Here is a 22,879-nt window from a genome sequence, read left to right as displayed (position 1 = left end):
AAAAGGGCAGGCGTGTACATGTCCTTGAATTTACTGGGAAAAGGACAGCACTTGTTCCTATTGCTTATTAAGAGGTACACCAATACCATTTACTTAGGAAATAAGCTCTGCAGAGTAACATATAGGGAATGTGGGCAGTAGTCTGAGTTAACAATTCCTGAAAACACCTGGACAGGCAGATCTGGGTGTGTGAATGAGTTAACCAGGCTTTTTATCCTTCCTATGGACAGCTGGGCTCTGAGGAAATTGTTTTGGGCTTTTTCTATAATGTTCATCACATTTATTTTGTGATTGTGTATATATTGTGCATGTACAATGTGGCCACTTTGCTAACTTTGTTTTCTCTCAAGAGCAGAGGGAAGAGGGTTCTAAAATATCCATTTCTTTGCAAAGGAAATGAGATGTAGGAAGTTCAGTGTCAAGAGCATCCTCTAGTGTTGATTGCCTGTTTCAGAGACAGAATTATAGAATTGTTTATGTTGGAAAAGATCTGTAAGACAATTGAGTCTAACCGTTTCCCCAGCACTGCTAAGTCACTAAACTGTGTCCCCAAGTGCCACATCCACGAATCTTTAAAATCCCCCAGGGGGATGGTGACTCCACCTCTATCCATGGCCCCCTGATCCAATGCTTGACAACTCTTTCCATGCCGAAATGTTCCCTGATATCCAATCTAAGCCTCCCCTGGAGAAACCTGTGGGTTTTTTTCTGCTGGTTCTGTCACTTGTTACTTGAAAGAAGAGACTGAGTGCCTAGAGAATGCTTTCTCAGACCATTTGGCATTGCACATAATTTAGTTTTGCTCAAATCACAGCTCTCACTGTCCTCAGCTGTAGTTATAAATGCTTGAGACTTCTGTATTCAGACCCTGGGCCTCAGTTTGTCATTCAGGAAAAAAAAAAGAAAACATATCTGAAGTATTATGGCATAACTGAATTGTGAACTCTATACTGCCAACTGGGCAGGATGCCAATTAGAAATATTCGATGCTTTAATGATAGACAGTCCATTCTCTTCCTGTAACTTCCTGCTTGGATTTCTGCCCAAGTTGAGGGAACTTGGTGACCTGAGACCTAGTGCCTCATGTCACTCCTCAGTATTTGACTGAGAGGCTGCTCCAAGGCAATTTTGCTGTGTCTGTAGTCCAAGTGGAATGGATCAGATCTTCAGCAACTCTTATTTTAAGCATAGGATCTATCCACTTGCTGTATAGATCCCCATTCACATCTTTTTCTGTTTCCAGACAGTTTAAGCTGTTCCTAGGTTGTGATGTAGCAGACCATATGCTGGCTAAGCATCAGTCATTTGCCTCATGGAGGAAGGAAAATCAATTAGAGGCAGTTTGCACTAAGGGATTAAAATGCTTCTGTTTAGTACACTAAATGCCATGCATTTCTGAAATTGTACTGAAATATATCTGTGATCAAAAATTAGTACCTGTTGACCACATCTAAATTTGCATAGTGCACCACAGTGATGTCCCTTCCAGCTCCCTTTCTAAATATGCAATAGTTTTGTGGCCTTTGATCCACTGTACTGTAGTCTTAGGTATTTTGTGGCTTACTGTAGAAGCCCAGAGTTATGGTCCTGCAATCCCTTCTGGGCCCTTTGCCACTGAAGAAATCCTCCTTGTGTTAAGCTAACATTGCTCACTGTGTCACGCTAAGGAAGAACTACCTTGTCTTCACCTGCAATAAAGTATATTTAGGAAAAGAGCTGGCCATTTGTAGACTATGGTATTATTTCTTCTGCCAGCGAGTTAGGGCTGGGCTTTGTTTCCAAACATTGTGTTTCATAGTCAACAAGGGATCTTGGATCAGTTTGTCTCAAATCTCGTCACTGAGTTATATTTTAGGCTGTGTAACACCATGTGTTGAGTTCCATGACTTAGCTGTACACATTTTTAATGGAAAAATGCATAATTGGCTGACATCCAGTTCTTGGGTGAGACAGCAACAAAAATCATTACCAACACATTTTCCCCTCATCACTGATGGAGGTTTTGTAGACTCGCACTTACAGCCAAGTGAAAGAGCCCAGGTAACCCAGCCTCCCCTAACTCAGATTCAGGAGGGTGGGATCAGGGGTCCGATGAGCCCAGACACAAACGAGGAGCCCGCCGGGTGCCACCTGCGAATAGCTGGCACGTCCGGCCGGCAGCGTACCCGAGTTGCCGGCGCACTGCTCCGCCCGTCGGGGCGCGTCCACCCGGGCTGTGCCACCGCGCCCGGGATCTGCGCCTAACGCACCGGGCATGGCCGGCAGCCGCGCTAGCGCCGGGAAGCGGCCCGGCCGAGCCGCTACGGCCCCGGGCCCGCAGCCCGCGGCTGGGCAGCGCGGCAGCCCCGGCACCGGCGGGCAGCAGCCCCGGCGGACGCGGGCCCAGGCGGTTGCCACAGGTCTCCGGGGCTGCTCTTCGCCTCCCGGCCCTGCAGGCCCGGCCGCGTGGAAAGCCGATCCCGGCAGGGCCGTCCCGAGTGCCGCTCCTCTCAGACCCTCGCGGGGCCGGGCCGAGCCAGGCCGGACCGCCTGCAGCCACGGCAACCGCTCGGCTCGGCCGAGCCCGGCGGGGCTGCGGGCGGTGTGTGCACGGCGGGAGGGACCGAGCGGGTCAGCGCGGCGCGGAGGGCGGGGATAACCCCGTGGTGGCCGTCACGTGGAGCAGATGAAAGGGAAGCGGCTTGGCAGGGCGGAGAGGAGCCGGGGCGAGGGAAGGGGAGCGCGGTAGCGAGGAGCGGGGCGCAGCGCGGCGGGAGGGCCGCTGCCATGGGACGCTGACCGGCCCGGGACCCCGGCCCCGGAGCTGGAGCCGCTCGGGAGAGATGCGCGGCGGCGGGGCGCCGCTTCCTCCCGCCGCGCGATGAGGGGCTGCGGGGCCGGCGCGGGGCTGCCCGTGCCGCCGCTGCCGCCGCCTCTGCTGCTGCTCGGGGTGCTGCTGGCCGCGGCGCCGGGCGCGGCGCTGGGCAAGGAGACGGCGTTCGTGGAGGTGGTGCTCTTCGAGTCCAGCCCCAGCGGCGACTACACCACCTACACCACGGGGCTGCAGGGCCGCTTCTCCCGCGCGGGGGCCACGCTGAGCGCCGAAGGCGAGATCGTGCAGGTGAGCGCGGCCGGGGGGCGCCGCCTGCCCCAAGATGGCTCCGCGGGCCCGGCACCTGCGGCACAAAGCGGGGCCGGGCCCGCCGCCCCACGTGCGCCGCGCGGCCCGGGACGCGGTGACAGATGCGCGCCCGCGCACAAAGGCCCAGCGCCGGCCTCGGCTCGCGGGGCAGCCCCGCTTTGACAGCCGGGCGCGCGGCGCGGGCTCCGCGCGGCGGGAGCGGGCGGAGCTGGGGCCGCCTCACACGCGCGGCGGGCTCCGCTCCGCTCCTCTCGCCCCTCCGCTGGGCGCGGGGCCGGCGGGCGGGCGGAGGCGGGGCCGCGCCGGCGGCCCCTGTCGGTCCCGGAGCTGCCGGCAGTGCGCGGCCGGAGCCGTGCGGGGCTGCTCCGCTCCGGGGGTGGCCGGGCCGCGGGGGGGCCCCGGGCTGAAATTGCCGCGGCAGTCGTGGAGTGCTGAGCCCTCGGGCTGTGGCCGTCGTTGGCCGCTCCGCGCCCCGCGGCGCTCGGAGCTGGAGCCGGTGCTGCTGCGCTCGGGGTCCCTCGGAGCCCGGCTTCCATCGCGTCACGCTCCGTGCAGAGCTGTGCTTGGCTTGCTCACCAGAGAAATGGTTCTTGTCTTTGAACGCAGCTATCGTTTACTCTTATTGAAACTCTTGAAGGTGCTTATCTAATTCCTTTGTAGTTGCTTGTAATTGCTGACTTTATTTTTTCCCCCTTTGGCTAAGTAGAGAAAAATTACTTGAATGGTGTTTTAGTAAGTTTGACTGTTAAGCAAGTGCCAATAGCAATCTTTATTTCTCTTTACCAGCTGTGGGGTTGGTTTGTTTGCATTCCATATATGTATACATATGTACACATACATACACATGTAAATATACATACTAAACTTACAAGAATCTAACTTACAGCAAGTAGGTTATAGAAATAACTGTTAAAGCTCTACAAACACAAATACATTACTATCAGAATAACTTTTTTTTTCAAAGTAAAGAATACTGCTTATGAATGCTTGATATTTCAAAAGAGTTTCAGCTGGGATGATTTCTTATAAAGGTTCTCTTGGAAGCAGAGGAGTTGTGAGGCCAAATTGCTGATGTAAGGTAATTTTTCAAAGAAAAGAGGGATGGACCCATTAAGTTATAATTATGACATTTAGAAGAGGTGGTGCTAGCAGGGGCTGGAACTGACATGGACATTTTTTTAACCTTTTAGTGCTTTTTCATTTTACGACTTAATAGTGTCTTTGAGGCCAGCAGGAGACTTCAAAGGTTCCTTTTGTGTCAGGTGTTAGTATTAAGAACAGAACATAGGCTGAGGTCATACTTTCTTGGTGACTGTAAGTAAAAGTGGAGAAAAAATAAACTGTTAAGACTCAGATTTGCAGAACTTGAAACAAGGGTATTAAATAGACTTTGGCAGGCTTTATTGTTTGTAATATCACCTGTCTGCTTCCTCTTCATGCCTGAATAGACAGCACCCCAAATAGGAAAAACTACAGTGAAAGTCACATGATATGGCAAATCTTTTACAGTCATTTATCACTCAAAAATTGATTTGCTTATTCATCTGGATGCATGCTAGATAACATATGCCATGAACAGGTTTGGGTTTTGTTTTTTTTTGTTTTGTTTTGTTTAATGAGCTGTGTGTGCTGCTCTTTTTTTCAGAGGAGAGAACCTGGCAGATACTGTTCCAGAGCAGCTAGACTGAATGCTATCAGTTGTATTTTGCACTGCTGAGGTTTTAGATTGCATATAATATCTCTTGTCAGTGTCCTGCTTCCTCTGTCCCATCCTGAAAGAGAGTTTATCAGAGCCAAAATTGATCAAGATTTTCACAGCATTGTCTTGCCTCCTTTTTTTTTCAGCCAGGCTGTATTTTTGTGGAACATTTTGAATCTGCTGTTCTGGATCATAATTTAAAGTTCACAGTGAGGTTTAGAAAAGGCTCATGAAGCTGTTGCCACTCAGAACCTGTTCAGCAGCAGCTAGTTGTACATCATTCAGTGAAGCAAGCTCTTCTTGGCCCCAGCCCCTTTGTCAGTGCACACAGCTCTTTCAAGAATAAGATGCATTTTTCTTTAAGATGAAATATTAGAAGTTCTTGAAAATCAGGCACACATTAAAGAATGGATCAAAGGAATTGTGGTTTTGGGACTACACAAAGGCTTACTTTTGTTTATGTTAATAGCATCAATTACTCATTGGTCTTGAAAGTCTGAACAAAAAAACCCCAACCTTAAGAAACAATGCACTTTCAGCTTTTGATAGGTCATACATCCACTCCTGAACTGGTTATTGGTCAGATTCCTATCCAGTAGTGGTGTGCTATTATATTGTTTCTCAAGTTATTGTGAATGAATCTTATTAGGGTCAAGTGTCTCCCCAGAATAGCTCTTCAGAGAGATGAAATGTTCATATGTCTTCTTTCATGTGGCCACAGTTTGTATTCAGCAAACTCATCCTTATGTTGCTGTGTCAGCTGGTCCTTGAACTGCTGGAAAGTCTAACAATTTTGGTGGTATCTGGCATACAGGAGCATCCCATGTTTCTTGGGGCAGTATACTGGCCATTGGTATGGTCAAGAGATTGGAAGTTGCAGATGTTTGGTTGGAGAGTGACTGTGAAAACCAGACTTTGTTGAAACCTCTAAAATGATATATTGCTTTGAAACAAATTATCACTGGAGAACTCCCTATGGTTGAAACTTCTACCATTCAGGGCAAAAGTTCAGATGTAGCCTTGTCTCAAACTCAGTGTTACATGGCCACAGACTGCCAGTGCTTGGACAGCAAAAATCACTGATTTGACTAGCAGTGGCTTTATTGCTCAGAGTGAGATTGTGTATCTTAATCTACATGGAACTGGTGAGATCCTGTTCCTGCTGCTTGTTCACCTTGATAGCTGAGGTGTGGAGCATCTAATACCGTGTTTCTTATAAAGTTATGGTTGTGATTGGACTGCTCAGGTGAGGTGCTTGGGAAAGAGGATCAAATTTAATGCCTGTGATATGTCAAAAACTTCAAATTATGCACATTCATCATTGTCAGTTTTCTCTCAGTCTTACTTTTTTTGTATTCCTGCCTTAAAGCTACTGCTGAATACAGTAGGATGGGTGGATTACTGATATGTGCTATTTTGGAGAGAAGCAGCATGGAGGAGAGATTTGAGGATATTATTGGAGGTTTTTCTTGTGCAATGAAAGTTTGTGTTTTGATTGGTTTGTTTCTGCTTGGAAGCCTCAGCGGGGAAATGATGAACTTTATGTAGCCATTGAACTGGAGCAGTGTGTAGATGATGTAACAATCTCCACTTGCATATATTTTTTGTGCTTAAAAGGTAACAGTCTGGGGAGAACAAACATAACTCAGTGCTTTAAGCTCTAGGAAGAAAACAAAAGTGGGACACTTCCCAACTTCTTGCATGACTTTGCTACTTCTAGTAGCAAATTATTGCCCATCTTTCTCTTGTAGAAGGTGGGGAACCTTCAAACTGGACTGCAAGACAGTGCCTGTGTGTTCCTTCCTTCCTTCCATCTCCCTCCCACCCCTTACTTCAATGGCTTTGAATCTTTCCTCTGTTTTTTCAAAATGCAAAAGTTACCAAAGGTTGCAAGCTTCCCTCAGAAGCATTGACAGTTTTTATGGTGTTGAAAGGAGTGACTTGAAATAACTGTGCAGGTACAGAAGATGTCTAGCCATGATCAGAGGAGGCTGAATCAAGGGAATGTTTGTGTCCTTTGAGAGTGGAAGACAAAACCACGTATTTTCAGGTTTTTTTGGTTGTTCTTTTGTGATCATGAAGGTTAAGTTTCTTCTTGCTGAGTGCCTGAAGGCCTTTCAAAATGAGGAAGTGGAATTATTTGTGGCTTTGAGTCACTGTCTTATTGAATGTTTTCTTTTCTAGTTATCCTCTTAGAATATGAAGACGCCTGTGATTGGGTTTGTGTCAGTTTCCATACCTAGCTGTGAATCTGTGGCTTGCAGTGATGATCCTGAGGACATCAGGCACAGTATATTTATCTGGGCTTCAGGTTGGCTTTGTCATTGTGTCCTTAAAGGAAGCATAATTTGCTTTCAAAACAAGAGATCACTTAGGCAAAGACTTGCATGGCTGTTATACCTGGACAGCCTTTGTAGAGTGTAATGCAGAGGCAGCTTGCTCACAGCAGAGCTGTGGTCTTGGGCTTGATCTCAGGACAGATTGGTCCAGCTGTTTCACAGTTTTATTCCTCCCTCTGTCCTTTTTTTTTAAAGTTTCAATCATGGTTTATCCTGTTGTATACTGTAGTTGAAGACAGCCTGTTAAGGTGTTTTGTTTAGGTTTTTATCCTCTTGTACTGTTTTGTTTTGACACTGAGCAGTGTTCTCACACCCTGAGCTCCAGCCCAGTCTCATCATTACTGGCTTATTTTGCAAGGAGTTGCCTGTTCTCATTGGCTTCTAGCTGTGAAATTGTAAATAAGATGCTTATTTTTTATTAATTCTTTAGCATTGCAATATCTAAGATGTCTCCTAAAATGGTGGTGAAAAGACCCAGGAGGGGACTGATCTGAGGATGAGGTGCCAAATTCAGTGATGAGTTACTGGTTCTGGAGGAAGCTCAACTGTCTGTGGTCTTTGCACAGAGCTGCAGCAATACCAAAATCCTATCAGAACCTTGTTGCAAGACTAAGGCATTCCCTTGAAGAAAGGGTGGGAGGCACAGTGTAAAAAAATGCAGTAGAAGATATTAAGTATGGAGAAGTTACAGTGGAAAGAACAAAAAATGCTAATGTGACCCATTTAGAGGAAGAAGAATAAAGTAGGTTAAGTAAGTAAATAAAAGCAGAAAGCTCACAGCACTGGCTCAATACTCAGACCAACCAGTGCCATTTCCACATTTCCAAGTAAAGGTGGGAATCAGGTAGAGAAAATAGCTTGTGGGAGTTCAGGTAATTTTTCTGCATATGTCTGTATGCTTAGTTAAACTTCCTCACAGATGCTGAAGCTCTGCACTGATGAAAACCTTGCCTTTGGTGGCAGGATGCTGACCACTTCCTTTTCCATGTTCTCCTCTTGTTTCAGAGTTGGAAGTAGGAAAAAATCCCAGAGAGGAGTAGTACTCAAAAATTGTTCAACATGCATCCATTTGGAGAAATTTTTTTCATTTATATATATTTATTTATTTATGTTTAGACTGGATCTACGTGACTACAGTGGCTTATATCTAATTACAGCCTACTTTATGGTGTTACCAGCAGTGTGGCCAGCCATGCCCCATGGGTGGAATTGACCCTCAGCCCCTCTGAGCACCTCACTGGTGCCCTTGCTGGGCAGCACAGCTGCTGCCTTAGTCTGAAATGACACCAGGTGAAGTGTCTAGAGGACATTATTCAGTGTGGCAGACTCTGCTACAAGCAGATCTTATAGGAAAGTCTTGAGTAGTTGGATAAAACCATTGATTAGCATACATAGTAATTTTCTTCCAGTTTATACCATCTTGTGGTGGAGTGTGTATTTAAAAAGGCTCCCTTTTTTTATTACAGTCTTCTAGTTCTTGTTTTGGAATTGCAAAGTGAGGCCCTTCTGAACCAAAATAACTTTCAGAAACGGTTTTTCAAAGTATGAATGTTTTCAGGAGGCCAGCATTGGACTGGTTAAAGAAAGATAAGATCTGGATGCAGTAATCTGTAATGCAATAATCTGCTGTATGTTCTACCCAGTTATGTAGGTGGGACAGGTATTTGCATTAATACACTTGGTACATTGGAAGTGCTCAATTTAGGAAGCATTAAGTGTTAACTGGTACATATTATCTGTTGTTTTGGGCATCTGCCCTTCAGTATTCAAATATGTTCAAACCAGAGCGTGTGCCTACACATAAAAACAGAATGAGTGCAAGTTGAATGCTTGGCCTTATTTCTTTTTTCCTGGCTTAAAAGGAGGGCCCTTCACACTCACAGAGACCAGCAAAGGAAAAACAGATTGTTTTTAAACAAAGGTATGGTTTGAAGTTGTTAAAACAGCAGCAGAAGATTCATGTTAAGAAAAAAGTAATCATATTTTCTGCATTTTTCTCGACTGCTTGGCACAAGCCAGAGGTGACCAGGGAAGTGTGATCTTGTAGATTCCCAGCTGAGACTCCCAAAATTTGCACTTGACTGCACTTATCCCATTGGTGAAGCTGTGCTTACATTAGGCTTGAGCAGCAGTGCTCAGGAAAACAGGCCTCTGGTGACTTAGGGTGTCCTCTTCACAGTGGCAGACTGCTTTCATTCATTTTTTTGAATTTCCTTTTCATGCTGCTTAGAGACTTGTTGTTGCACTTGGCTTTAAGATGAAGAGCCAGTTTACAAAGGTTGATTAGGTGCCTGTTATGTTCCAGACACAAGTACAACCTTAAATATGCAGCTTAATATATGCAGACTCTCTAGGCTTCCCAGACACATGTTACTCGGTGCATTAATGTGAGGATTTTAGTTGTTTCCTAAAGCTGATGGCCAGCTTAAGCTTTCTGTTGGTTTCCTTGAGCTTAAGCTGCTTTATTATTTTGCATAATTTTCAGCAGTAAAGCAAATGGAAGAAGCAGGGAGGAGGTGACTGGCCTGAGAAGAACGAAGGGCCATGTTTTAGAGTCTGCAGTCATAGTTTGAGTACAACTGTTTAATTAGCTGTACAGACATGCATGTTGCAAGTATGTGCCTCCTACTGTGAATTTATTGCATGTGCTTGGTAAGCAACTTTCTAATACTTCTGATTGTAGTGTTTGAAAAATTGCTTTTAATTCAGAAAAGAGCCTAGTTTGTGCCAAGGTCTGTTTTCCTACTTTGAGGCTTTTGATGCTCGCCTGCTTTAAAAAAATACACACAATAAAAAGTGGTTTAAGTGTGGCTGTGAAAAATCCTTCTCTACTTCTTTATCCATTCTACTCTGCCCCTCCTCCCCCAAGCAGAAGAGGCTCAAACCAAACTTGCAGTTGAGTTCACCTTTGGAACTGCAAGTTTGAGCTTTTAAACTGTCTGCTTTGATGACACATTAAGAAATGTACCTTTGAAAGCCTGAACTGGAAATGCAGAAGGGATTCTGTTCGGATTTTTTACACTGATGGGTCAATTTCACAATTCTGTGGTTCATGGAAAAGAACCTCTTTTTAAAGGCTGTGTGGTTTTTTAAATTTTATTTTATTTTCCTCACAGAGACTGCTCTTGAAGATTTATAGACTTGTTTGGGTTTGGATAAATGGTGGCACTCTTAACTGAGCCTTGATCGGTTTTACACTAACACCAACAGCAACAGTAATAATACCTGTGTCTCACAGATAAGCCACCAATATTCTATATACAGCATGCCAGTTGTGTGCACTGGTGTATTCTGTTTGTGCTTAGCCTGTCCTTGCTGCCTTTGGAGGTTAGGAGATGCAATGCAGCAGTTGCTGCCCTTTTCTTAGGTACACTGTCTCTGAAGGTATGTGTGATAAAATAGGGAAAGGTATTGGTCACCATTCCAGTGTTGTATTTTAATAGATCCAACATACTTTCTCATACCTGATTTGTATTTATTTAGAAACCTTTCAGAGCAGATGCTGTCTTGCCTGCTGTGAGAATAAAGAGAAGATGAACACTTTAGGATTGGATGCCAAGCTGGCAGATATCCTGGATGATGTGTAGCAAGGCTGGGAGCAAGAAATAAACTCTTGAAACAGTGCCAAGGGATGCTGCTGAGTTCAGTATTTAAGTGAAGCCAAGGTCTGGAGACCTCTTTTTGCTCAGAGACAAGGTATCCCCAGTCTGGTAGCCAGCAGTGTTTTGCCTCCTTAAAAGATACTATCTTTTACATCCCAAAACTGCATCTGAAGAAAAGACATTGTGGACTAATTAATGCTAAAGAACTTCCAAAGTATGATAGTATTTTGGTTTTCCACTACTTTATTTGAGAAAGCTACTCTGCAAGAGTTCCCCCTGCCCCCATTCAGAACTGTCAGGGATAGTCTTTTTGGGTTTGGATACTGGGAATTGTCGGAGTTTTTTCTACGGTGAAATAACACAGTTGTAGTTGCACATTGGGGTAAATTTCTCACACCAGAGCTGAATGTCCTCAAATAACAAAAGTCAAATGAAGTGGTCTGCTGTCCTGTTGCCTGCCACTCCTGTTATCTCCCACAGGCAACTGTGAAAAGGTGATTTGAAATCTTTCTGGAGAGCTTTAGTATTAAACATAGATCCCTGATGTGGAGTAGTCAGGCAGAATGTATGCACACATGTGTGTGAGGTATGCAGTACAAACAGAATCTCTGTTTCCAAAGGCTGTGCTAAGTGTTTCTTTCAGGGGCTTGGATGGAAACTTTCCTGGAGCCCAGAGACATCCCAGCCTTGGAAGTTGTATAGGAAGAAGCTACTGTCCTTTTCAGTGAAAGGGCTGAAGTGTCCTGAAAGAGTTAAGCTCTACTTAGCTCACTCATAAGGTATTTAATATCCTTATTAAACTCAACTGCTGGTTCACTTTTTTTTCCTCTTCTTATGCTGAATAAAATTTCTTGAAGAGCTGAGCCTCTGCCTCTCAGATCAGAGGCTCACATGTTGAAGCTGGCAGTGCTAGAGGCTAGTTCCTATCTGTGTGACAGCATTTTTAATTTAACAGGACCGGCTTTGATGTTCTTGAATATTTATAGGCAGCTTCAGATCACTCCAGTATGTATTCTTTTTAACTGGAGCAGAAGTTCTTCCTCACACAACAAAATTTCTTTCCCTCTGTATACTCTTTGGTCTCTCTTGGATTTGTAGACATCAGAGTGGTTTTATGTTACAGAAATATTGCTTAAATACTTACTTAAAGGGGGGAACCACTTGATTTCCTTTCTAGTTCCTGCAGCTTGAGGGTAGTCCAGTAACTGGATCACAGCTCCTTGTTTGAGCCTTGCTACAGACACAATGTAAAAGAGATAGATGCAGTAAAAGAGAATTTGAGCAAAACCCAGTTACAGTGAATCCTTCTCCATTACCTGTATAAACTCAGGTGGGTCTGCAGTGGCTCAGACCTGGAGCACCCTCAGGAATCACAGAAATGTTTGTCATAGACCCTAAGGAAGGAGCAGGTTGTGGTGTGAAGAGGAACTGAAAACTTGGGAGAGAGCTGATCAGAAATTATGGAAAAAAGTTTTAGAAGGAAATTGCCACTCAAATGGTTTGACTTGAATGAAACTTTGACCAGTCTTGGGCAGGAGTGTTAAAAAAGATACCTGATGGATGAGCTTTCATTCAGGTCTTAACCCATCTCAGGCTTCTTTACCTCAGTGCTTCCCTGCTCCACTGGCAGTGGCTGCTCAGAGCTGGCTCTGTGTTTCAATAAACAGAAGTGTGGGGTTTGGGCACTTCAAATGCCTCTGGCTTTGGTGTCCTGGGCCTCATTGTGATTTACCTTTGCCTTGATGGTGCCACAGGAGGCAGCTTGTGTGTCATAAGAAAGTGTTCCTTCAGCTTCTGCTGTGGGCTTCTCTTTTCCCCCTTCCCTGCCATGTTTCCCTTCTGCTGTATCCTCTTAGCCTGTGTGGTGGATGTCATGTGGACTCCCTTATTCCTGATGTCCTGACCCACAGAAACTTTGCCATGGCCAACTGGACAGCACAGCAGTGGCATTTTTTCCTGGATCTTCTCCATGTGGATGCTGGTAGTTCAGGCAGATTCCTGGATCCTTCTCTGCTGCATTCACTGTTTGTTGTGAAGTTCTGTACACTTGGTGCTGCAGGATGATCTCCTAGGTAAACCTGGAATACCATTATTGAAGTAGTAGATTTTTTGTGTATTATTTTGAATGGTTTCACGTAGTAAAAAATCCTGGTTTTTAATGATGATAATTAGTTCTAATGTACAGCCTACAGAGGAAAAGGTGAGTTTAGACATTTCTGTTGTAGATGCACTTCTCTGTTGGTACAGCCTTTTCTAGTTCAGCAAGTGAAATCAATGTCACTGCCTGGGTGGAAAAATAGCACTGGAAATTAACCACAGGAGGAAAGTGCTTGCTTTCTGTTTGATATAAGAGTTTGCTCAAAGAGTAAGGCTTCTCTTGCTATAGATATTCAACAGGGAAACAGAGACCTGTAACTTATTAATGTGAGAGTTTCTGAAATATGCCAGTAAACAGAACTTTGTAATGTACCAAACAGGAGAAAGAGCTGCATGGCTGCTGGAGTGCCATTGAGTGCTTGTGTCTAGGGATGGGTGGATGTGATAGTGACTTCATTTTTCTTTAGTTCCTGCCTCCAAGCTGTTCTTAACAAGTTCCTTCTCCCTACATACCCTGAAATATCCTTGTGAGACAGGAAAATTTATCAAGTGTGGAAATACTCAATACTTCTGTCTCTGGGCAGGATTTCTCCAACAACCACAAGGTGGGTTAGGGGAGGTTTAGATTAGATATTAGGGGGAAAAAATCACACAGAGGGTTGTAAAGCATTGAAAGAGATTGGCTGGTGAAAGTGGTGGTGTCACTGTCTCTGGAATTGTTCAAGAAATGTGTGGATGTGGCTTTTGAGGGCATGGATTAGTGATGAACATGGTGGTGTTGGACTTGATCCTAATAATAGTTCTGTGATTCCCTCTGTCAGTGTGCTTTGTCTTAGTAGGAAGTAATAGACAGTAGCATACTTCTAGTTAAATGTAATTGCAGTGAGAATTTTTGCAAATCAAATTGCTTTTCCATCCTTAAGTTGCACTTGGTGTCTTAGAATTCAAATTGGTGAAGCTGGGAAAACATTTGCTTCCTGTGTAAATGCTAAAACATACTGGGTGGTAAGGATATTGCTAGCAAACAACCTTGTAGGTAAAGATATTGGTCAGGCTAGGTAGCACTACTTAAGAAGCTGAATTATATATTTTTTTTTAACAGTTGTACTATCCAAGTACTGGTGAATGTTGAAATCTTGTCATTATAAACATATTCCAGATAAAATGGGTTCTGCAGTCTTTAGAACAGAATCCACAAACTAATGCAATCTGTTGTTGTTCTTGACGGCAGAATTTTGACTTAGGTTAGGACTAGTCCAGGTAGGAAGGACTGAGAAAAGTAATAGGAATCCTGAGTATCTGTTCAATGGAAAGCTGTGGGGCAGGGAACTTGAATTTTTTTATGGCATTCTTGCCAGAAAAAAAAAAAGCTTGGAACAGCAAACAAGAGGTGCTTAGAAGAACAAGGGAGTTGAACAAGCCTTAGAAGAAAGCCATCCTAAAGCAGTTGCTGGGTACAGCACACTAAACACTGCCCAGCTGGAGAATATCCTCTAGCACTTTCTCTGCCTCTGGAGGCATGGTGCTTATGGCTGCTCTGCTTTAAGGAATGGTTCATGAACTGTATGATAGAGGAATTTAATCTTTGTATCAGTATGATAATGTGGCATATCTGTGCCCAACTGCAGGGCTCCATTTCTCAGCAGAGAACAGCATTTCTTAGTCTGAAAGAGAATCTCTACTTGAATTCACAGATTTTTGCTGTTTGTGTTATATGGAATTAACATTACAGAATGTGCCTCTGGAAGGAGGAGTTGGTTTTATTTACCTTTTCAAGCTGAGACAGCTGCTAGAAGAATATAATTTAAAAAAAATTAGAGAATTTCTTAGATGTGATGCTCCTGAAGTGTTATTTTTAATGTGTCTTATCCCTGGTCCCTTGACATGGACCAAGTCTCAGAGACACTGAAGGGAAATGCCAGGGTGCTGTAGAATCTTGGAATTCCCAACCCAGCCCTGCAGGGTCTGTTAAAATAATCACTGGTGCTGAGTCATGGTTATCCTTCAGGACAATTTTATAGGTGGCACTATTTCTGTCATGTTCTTATATTTCATGATGAAATTACTTACAGGTGGGTTGCAGGCAGAGAACTAGGGTTGATATTTATTATCTCAAGAGACCTTACCTTTCCTGAAGAAAGCTAATTAGTAGTGCTCTGGAAATCACTTCAGTGCCCTTCTAAGGGTCAAAATTAGGGATCTGACAGAGAGAATTAAAGTGCAAATAAGCAGATCCAAAAGTTGGCTATTCAGACACATCTCAAAGTTCCAGCAGGATTTACTTTTTTTTTGGTGTAATACTGCCCAAAAGATGGTCATGGTTGCATCAGTATGCTAGTCTGGTAGGCAATATACTGCTTTTGTAGTCCATATAGCAGAATCCTGAAAATTTGTCATAACCTTCATTTTCTAGTACATTTTATGATAAGAAGTGTTTGCCAGCCACCTCTGCCCAGCCTCCCTACCCAAAGCCAAATCAAATTTCTGAAATTGTAGTGTGAGATTTTAAACTGCTGCATTGGTTGAAGAAGTCTCTAGACTGAAAATGAGAGAGGCAGAGCTTTGTTTTCCCCTCAAATAAATATTAGAACATTCATTTAACTTTTAGAATATGATTTAATGGTTCTTGCAGGCCTGACACATCCCCTTGCATCAATCACTTGTGCAAAAATGTTAATATAAAGTTAATACTTCTTCCAGGTAATAGTGATCTGTTATTAATATTTTGGATTCTGTCCAGTCTTCCAGTTCAGCACAAGAACTGGGCATGACAATTGACCTTGAGCACTGCTGGACATTCAGGCACAGGCACTGCTGCATGACACTGAAATTTCCTGGGACACCCTTGCCCTGGTAGCTGTCAACTGCAGCACCAAAGTTTTGCAAACAGCCACAGCTGTGTTTTCATGGTACAGCTCAACAGAGTTCTCTCTGGTTTATCTTTCTGGGAAGGCTGCTGTTGTGATTTGCCCAAGCTGTTTCCACAGTCTTTGGAAAAAAGAATTGAAATTTTGGGTCTCCTGTGTGTAGAGTTAGTGTTGACTCTTCAGGCTCTGCTGCTGAGTGAGTGATGCAGCTGTTGCAGATATTATCCAGTGGTAGTGAAGTAATGCAGCACCTAGAACATTGAATATTTTGAGTGGGAATTCAGAAACCTGAATAATGTAGAACTGTCTGTTATTTCTGTATATTCTGGTGTGCGTTTCTTACCCATGTTTGTAGAGATGTTCAATGAAGGAGCTGTTCAGGCAGCCATATCAATCATATATATTGGGGATGCTATTTAGCCAGTTTCAGGTTTGCACAGAACCATTTGGCAGGTAACTTTTCAACTTGCATTCAAATAAGAAGTTCTTATAGGAACTTCTTCTTAGGAACTTAGAGGAAAAGAGAATTTCTTACATATGATGCTCCTTAATATGTCTCTGATTTTTTAACCCTTACTCCATTTTTCCAGCTTGTGTACTGAGACAGGTCTTGTAGAAAACTACAATCATGAAATTGCCAACTTTATTACATTAAATCATAATTTTACAGGTTTTCTTCAGTTCTGACTGCTCTTAACTTTGAAACTATAGTTTTGAAACCACAGAGAGGTTGGAAGAGGTATGTCGTGGGTTGGATGTTAAAGATTCCTAACAGTTTTAGGAGAAAAACTCAAGACTATTCCTCCATTCAGCAAAATCAGGTCTGAGGCAAAAGCACTTGGCTGTACTTCATTGCCTTGCACACCCAAAGTGTGTGTGTAACACACCCACACCAGTTTTATTGCTTGTGTTTTCCACATGTGCACCTCTGACTTTGCTATTGGCAATCTGTCCTGCTCTCAGAGCTTTGGGACTACCTCAAAATAAGTGAGACTGCTGAAAAGAAGGGAGGAAAAAAGAGACATTTTAATGGCACCAGACAAAAGGCAGTGTGGGAACACAATTATTTACTGTGGCAAATCCCAAATCCTTATTACCAAAACCATCATGATAGTGGAGCTGCTGCTGTGGCAGTGCTGCAGCAAACACTGTTTATTTTATCCTTCAGAGGAAGGGATTTACCTTCATATACCTGCAGCCCTCTCCAAAGGAACCTCTTCTCCATTCTGCAGATACAGGATAACATTTGACAAAGCAATGAGGAGTTGAAGCAATCTGAGCTTTCATTCTCTGTGTTGGTAACAGAGGTGCAGTTATTTGAAAAACCAACTAGGTGTGAGAGAGAAAAAGAAATATTTCAGAACTAAAAAGTCCAAACTAAAAATGCAGCAGTGTTTTACCCTGTGTTGCAATCTGGATGAAGGTTTTGGCAGCACATCTACCAGGTTTTGAGTGTTTTAAATACAGATGTGCCTTAGTAAAGAAGATGTAGCTGAAGTTTGAGTGTAACCTTGTACAAGTCAGACAAGCTGCAATATAAAAAATAAAGTATAGAATAAAAACATTATTAGAAAAATGGCATGGACAGCCTCACTGTAAGCAAGAGTCTTGTTTTTAATTAGTAGGCAACGTTTGTTGTTTAATAACCAAGCAAAAAGAAGTTTGGATACAGTAAATCCCAATGGTTTTTGTAGATTCTGTAATTGAAATATATGAGTACATATGCTTGAGTATATATGCTGATGTCAGACAAAATGAAGTGGCTTGTTTGAGATCAAAGTTCACCCATCTTCTGTTAATGTAAAGATGAGTGCCTTCCCTGGATCTGTGTGTTGGTGGAAGGTGGGTTATAAGTGTTTTATACAGTTGTGAGCCATCTGGGCCTGAAGCAAAATTGGGACCCCAGGGAACAGGAGGGGAGTGGTGGGCAGTGGCCCACTCATTGTGTGCTCCCAGTGCCAGGGAAATAACTGCTGAGTCTGGAAACTCCAGCTTCATGAGGAACTTTGGAACAAAAGTAATTCAATTGGTCCCATTTTTATTTGCCCCATTATTTTAAGAACAGAACATTGAGTGTCTACCTCTACAGTTGTCTCTCAGCATAAAGCCAGCCAGGCTATTTTCATGTTTTCTGCAAAGACTTATTTGAGGTTTCATTTGTTAGGAAGCCTGTGCTCCAGCTTGTCACTACTGTGAGAATGGGTGGGAGGCCAAGGGAAGCATTTAGTTTACTGGAGTTTGTTGGATTTGTGGGATCCTTTGGCCTGACTTCAGAAGGTATTTAGATAGTTATAGCTGACTTGACATTACTGAAGAGAAATTATGTCTTCTAGCTGTTTAAACAAATTCATAATGTGTTATGGAAAGTATCTGTGTGATATTAGGTAAAGTTTTTTACTTTGAGGATGGTGAGGCACTGGCACAGGTTGCCCAGAGAAGCTGTGGATGCCCCATCCAGGCTGGATGGGGCTTGGGTAGTAGAAAGTGTCCCAGCCATGGCAGGGGATTGGAATCAGATGAGCTTTAAATTCCCTTCCAAGCCAAATCATTAAGTGATTCTGTGGCACTCACAAATTGATTTTATGAGTCCTAATTTTTCTGACCTCTTTCTCACCTCCAAAACAAGAGGAAGGGGAAATGGGAAGGTGATTATTGGCATGTCACTTTTTAGTGAAGTCATGAATACATCAGACTTAAAGTTTAGGCTCTTGTTAATTTTTTTTTTCTTTCCACAGAAATCCCTTGCTGAGGGCAGGGATATTGGGTACTTAAGAGTTAAATAATCTTGCTTTGGAAGCAGCTGAACAGTTTACACTCCTTGCTGGGCTGTACAAAAATACTTTTCCTTTGAAGTGCTCGGAGGAGCGGCTGAGGGTAAAACCTGGAATGGGGTTGTAGCAGTTTGCAGTGGGCTTAGCTTGGAGCAGGCAGCTGCCTGCAACTGCAGGGTGAGATGGCAGAGAAGGTCAGGCTTTCTTTCAGTCTTGCCATCACTGTCTCTGTCTCATGGCTTGCTTTCTGAAATTCTTCAAATGCTATCTAGTTCTTACACATTTTTGGATTAGGACACATTGCAAGAAATACAGATTAAAAATATCCTTTCCCATAAAGGCATGGGAAATACAGGGGTCCTGTTGGAAGTTCCTTGGCTGCTTCTGATGTGATCTGGTAGTGAAGTGCACCCTGCTGCTGTCTGGGATGAGAAGGATTCACTTCTGCTGAGTGGTGTAAAACAGGTCAAACTCTTGTCTGGAAAGAGCTTTCCAAAGCTGGCCAGAGCCTGTGAAATCTCAGGCCTGATGTTCCAGCTCAGCCAAGCTGAGCTCTCAGTGTAGAGCTGACAGAGGAATGACAGCAGTGGCACTTGCCCCACATGGAGGAAACTGAGCCATGATGTTTGCAAGAAAAGCCATGGTGAATAGCACTGTGCAGTGGGAAGCTGTGTGTCCTCTGCTGTCAGAGCTGTGCATGGCACTGCTGGGGGCTCTTCTGCAGAGCAAACCTTGCCATGGGCAAAACCTGCTGCACACTGGCTCTGACACGTGTGGTGTCTCCTGCCAGCACCAGCAGTGGAACTAGACAGATTGAAGTTGCTCCCTGCTTTTCTAGGGCAGCACTGTCTCTTGGATTAATAATTTCTTGTCATGCATTTTTTTGGGAGATGCCATTACGTGAAACTGAAGAAAACAAATTTCCTTCTAGCAAAATGCCATTAAAGGGACAATCAAAAGCAATTTCCCCAACAGCTAATGAGGGGTAACAGTTTAAATACCTGGCTATATCTGTTGAAGAGACTATGATGGTAGTGCTGCAGGTCAGATCTCCAAATTTCAAGTTAGAGTTATTTATAATGATAATAGTAGTAATAATGATAGTGTCCTTTCATCTTTACTCATTTCAGAATCAGACACTTGGCTGTTGGTGGGATCTCTGTTTCTTTCCCTGCTGCTCTGCCACTCAGTCTTTAGCTTTCTACCTCTGCCTTTTTTTTTATCTTTGAACAAAAAAAGTGTCAAGAATTCAGTTGCTAAAACAGGCAGCATTTTCCTCTGGGGTTTCTGCAGTTGCTTTGCCCAGCTGAAAGACTAACCCTAAGTTGTCAGGGTCATCTATGCTTTAAGAGGAGCGAGCTGCAGGCCGGCAGGAGGGCACAGGCAGGCTGCCCACATGTTGGTGCAGTGGCTGTGTGTGCTGTGTGTCTGCTGCTCTGGGATCACAGGGCACACATGCCTCTTCAGAGTGTTCACAAAGCTGCTCTTGGACAGGAATGGGTGCTGCTGCCTTTTCCAAAACTGTGCAGGCAAAGCAGATATTATCAGGGCTGGCCCTGGGGCATAAAATAGAAAGATCAAAGGAAGTGGCAGCAGCACACAGAGGCTCTTCAAAGCCTGAGTAAGGGAGGATTGATAGAGAAAAGGAGAATGCTCTTGCTGATGTAATCACAGCCTGTGAGACAGGTTGGTTTTTTTTTTTTTGCCCCTTAATTTAAACAAAGGCACAAAGACAGTCCTTGTTTGTTTAGAGAGGTGAAGCATGTGCCACAGAGATAGAGCAGGGATACCTCACTATATAGAAGGTTTTCATGAAGAGTCTGGAGCTCAAACATTTTGAAGTATCTGCAAAGTTACAGTTTTTCTTATTTTACTTTGCACAACTTCTGCACATGGTGTTCTCTCACTTGTGGTGTCCATGTGGAATGAAGTAGGAAAATGGCAAAGGAAGGAATGCTTGTTTTCAGGCTGCTGTCCTTATTAAAGTGGAAGCTTATTTTGTTTTCTTTGAGAATGCCAGTTAAAAATTTCTGGGATTTGTATGAAAAGAAGTTAAGCACAGGCAAGGTGGAGTTGGAGGGGAAGTGATAAACCAGATCCATTGTCAAGAAGCACAGGCTTGTTCAGGCACAAGCTGTGAATTGGAAAGAAACAGTTGTTCTCCCCCTTTATCTGTGGAAAGGGGGAAGAAGAGGTGGGACTTTTCTGAAACAGATGTGCAAGGGTGGAGGAAGTTTTCAACCTTCTCTGTTACAGACCTCACTTTATATGCTACAGCTGCAGAAGTGTTTCTGAACCTTCATTTTGCTTATAAAGGTCCCACCTTTATAATTCAGGGGCAACCTTGTGAAATTGTGACCTAGAGCATGGTAGTCCAGCATTTCCACCCAAGAGTGTGCCTGTGTGGTGTATGGGGATGACCTGAGCTAGCACAGTCTGATACCCAAAAGTTACATGAAGACATGACTCAAAGCCTGAATGAGTAACCACTACCAGAAAGGCAATGCATATCAATGAATATAATTACATTGATTGCACACATGTTTGGAGCTCAGGCAGGACAAGCTCTTCTGCTTAGATGCTGAGCAAAGCCTGCATGCATCTCTTGGTATAGACTGGAGGTCCAGGGGGAGGCAGAACCTGTCCCTCTGTAAATCTTTCGGAAGCTGTTAACTCCAAAACTTAAAATCAGCTTCACCATTTTGCATTGTTTCACTTATTGATTGTTTTAGAAGAAAGACTTAATGGGATTATCTCAGTCCCAAAATGTTTTCCAGGATGCCAGAGATCAAAGTGGTTGTTTCTGCTGGCAAAATCTACAGCTTTCCTTCCCCTGTAGGTCTGAGACCATTTGCAGTGCAGTTCAGATTAGTACACAAAATTGTGGTTCTCTGAAGTTTGAAAATCTATCATGAGGGAAAGGTGACTGCTTATATTGTTAACTTTAATGCTTTCTTCTTAGGTACATTTATAGTCTGCTGAATCAGTTTATTACCTTAACAAGGCAAGCAGTAAGGTCCCTGCTGAAATAGGGATTCATCCTCTTTGTTGTGGAATATGTGGGATGATACTGGCATTCTTGTGTTGCCTCATGTGGAAATTTCTACATTTTGCTGGTCAGCATCAAAACTTTTTCTCTTCACCCTCCTGCATGTCTCTTTTGCAATGCTGCTTCTACAGATGTGTGTGATTTGATACTTGACACTAATAGATAGTGCTGCAATACACCTAAATTTCTCTGATTTTGGTCTCTCCTTAGCAAACCTTCAGGCACCAGGAAATTTGCACATCTTACAGAGCTTTGAGATGGGCTCTGACATGTACTTGTGTTAGTGCTGCAGGCACTTTCCCCTCACCATACACAGAGGCTAGAGAAAAATTCTGGGATGGAAATCCTAGTAGTTACCATGGCTTTCTGCTTTAAAATACATTTTTTTTGAAATCCCACCCAGATTTGTGAAGGACAGACTGTTCCAGTCTGTAGAGGACAGTTAATAAAGCAGAGGTTTCTCTGCCCATAGAACAGGGTAAATTGATGGGTTCTGCCATCAGTATGGCATCCCCATTCTTTGCTTCTGGTGAGCAACAGAATGAAAAAAAGAGGTTTTAGCTGATTTCCTGTATGCTCTGCTGAGTTTGTGCAGCCACTTCTGCCAGCAGTTATCTGTGGCCTTTGGATTCGTGCAGCCAAGTGAATTAACACAACTGCCATGCTGAGTTAACCAAAAAAGTTCCTCTGCTCCAGTGACTCTGGCAGAACCCAGTAGCAGATATTTGTGAAGGAATGTAAGATTAGAGCAGGCATATGGTGAGAATTCTGCAGTACATGCTTCCAGGCTCTGCCAGCTTGTGGCTTAGGTCTTCCCATAAGGATCAAGTTCTACAGGAGAGCCCTTGATGGGTTTTTCTTTCATATTTTTTTCCAGTCCATTACTTCATGTGTTGTCTAAATTTGAGAGCAGACAGAGAAGATCTGTTTTGGTTTTGGGATTCATGCACACAGTGACATTGCACTTTATTTTTGAAGAGCAGTGGAGTCCATGTTGCTGCATGTAGTGCAGGAGGTGTAGAACAGCAGTTTTATTGGCATGTCTGACAGGTACCAACTTAAATTGCTCACTAACAGGATTGGAGGGAAGACAACTAAATCTCCAGAATTTTTCTCATTCTCTTACTGTTCAGTGTGAATTTTTTTTTTTTTTTTTTTTTTTGAGCTGCAGGGGGAAAAAAACGTTGCCAGGAAGTAATTGTTCTTTCTGTCTCTTCCTAATTCTGTGCAGCAGCTGCCTTGTCTTTAGCTGCTATTAATGGTCAGAGCTTTGTGAACAAAGGAGCGTCAGGCTGATGTAACTTCTTCCTCTGTTAGACATTCCCTCTGAAGCC

At 43.6% G+C, this 22,879-nt stretch overlaps 1 protein-coding gene across 2 annotated transcripts in view; it reads left to right on the top strand.

Moving 5' to 3' along the window:
• Positions 1 to 2,672: 2,672 nt before the first annotated feature.
• ZNRF3 (zinc and ring finger 3) overlaps positions 2,673 to 22,879 on the top strand; it is a 64,309-nt gene continuing 44,102 nt past the window's right edge. Inside the window, exon 1 of one of the 2 annotated variants that reach the window (XM_050980717.1) lies at positions 2,673 to 3,100. In XM_050980717.1, coding sequence (XP_050836674.1) covers positions 2,861 to 3,100 — 240 coding nt within the window. In that variant the 5' untranslated portion in view covers positions 2,673 to 2,860. The remainder of the gene's footprint in view (positions 3,101 to 22,879) is intronic. The other variant, XM_030231814.2, reaches the window with a different exon arrangement.

The sequence above is a fragment of the Serinus canaria genome, chromosome 15 (genome assembly GCF_022539315.1).
Source record: "Serinus canaria isolate serCan28SL12 chromosome 15, serCan2020, whole genome shotgun sequence".
Lineage (NCBI taxonomy): Eukaryota > Metazoa > Chordata > Aves > Passeriformes > Fringillidae > Serinus > Serinus canaria.
This window is presented reverse-complemented; position numbering and strand designations above follow the sequence as displayed.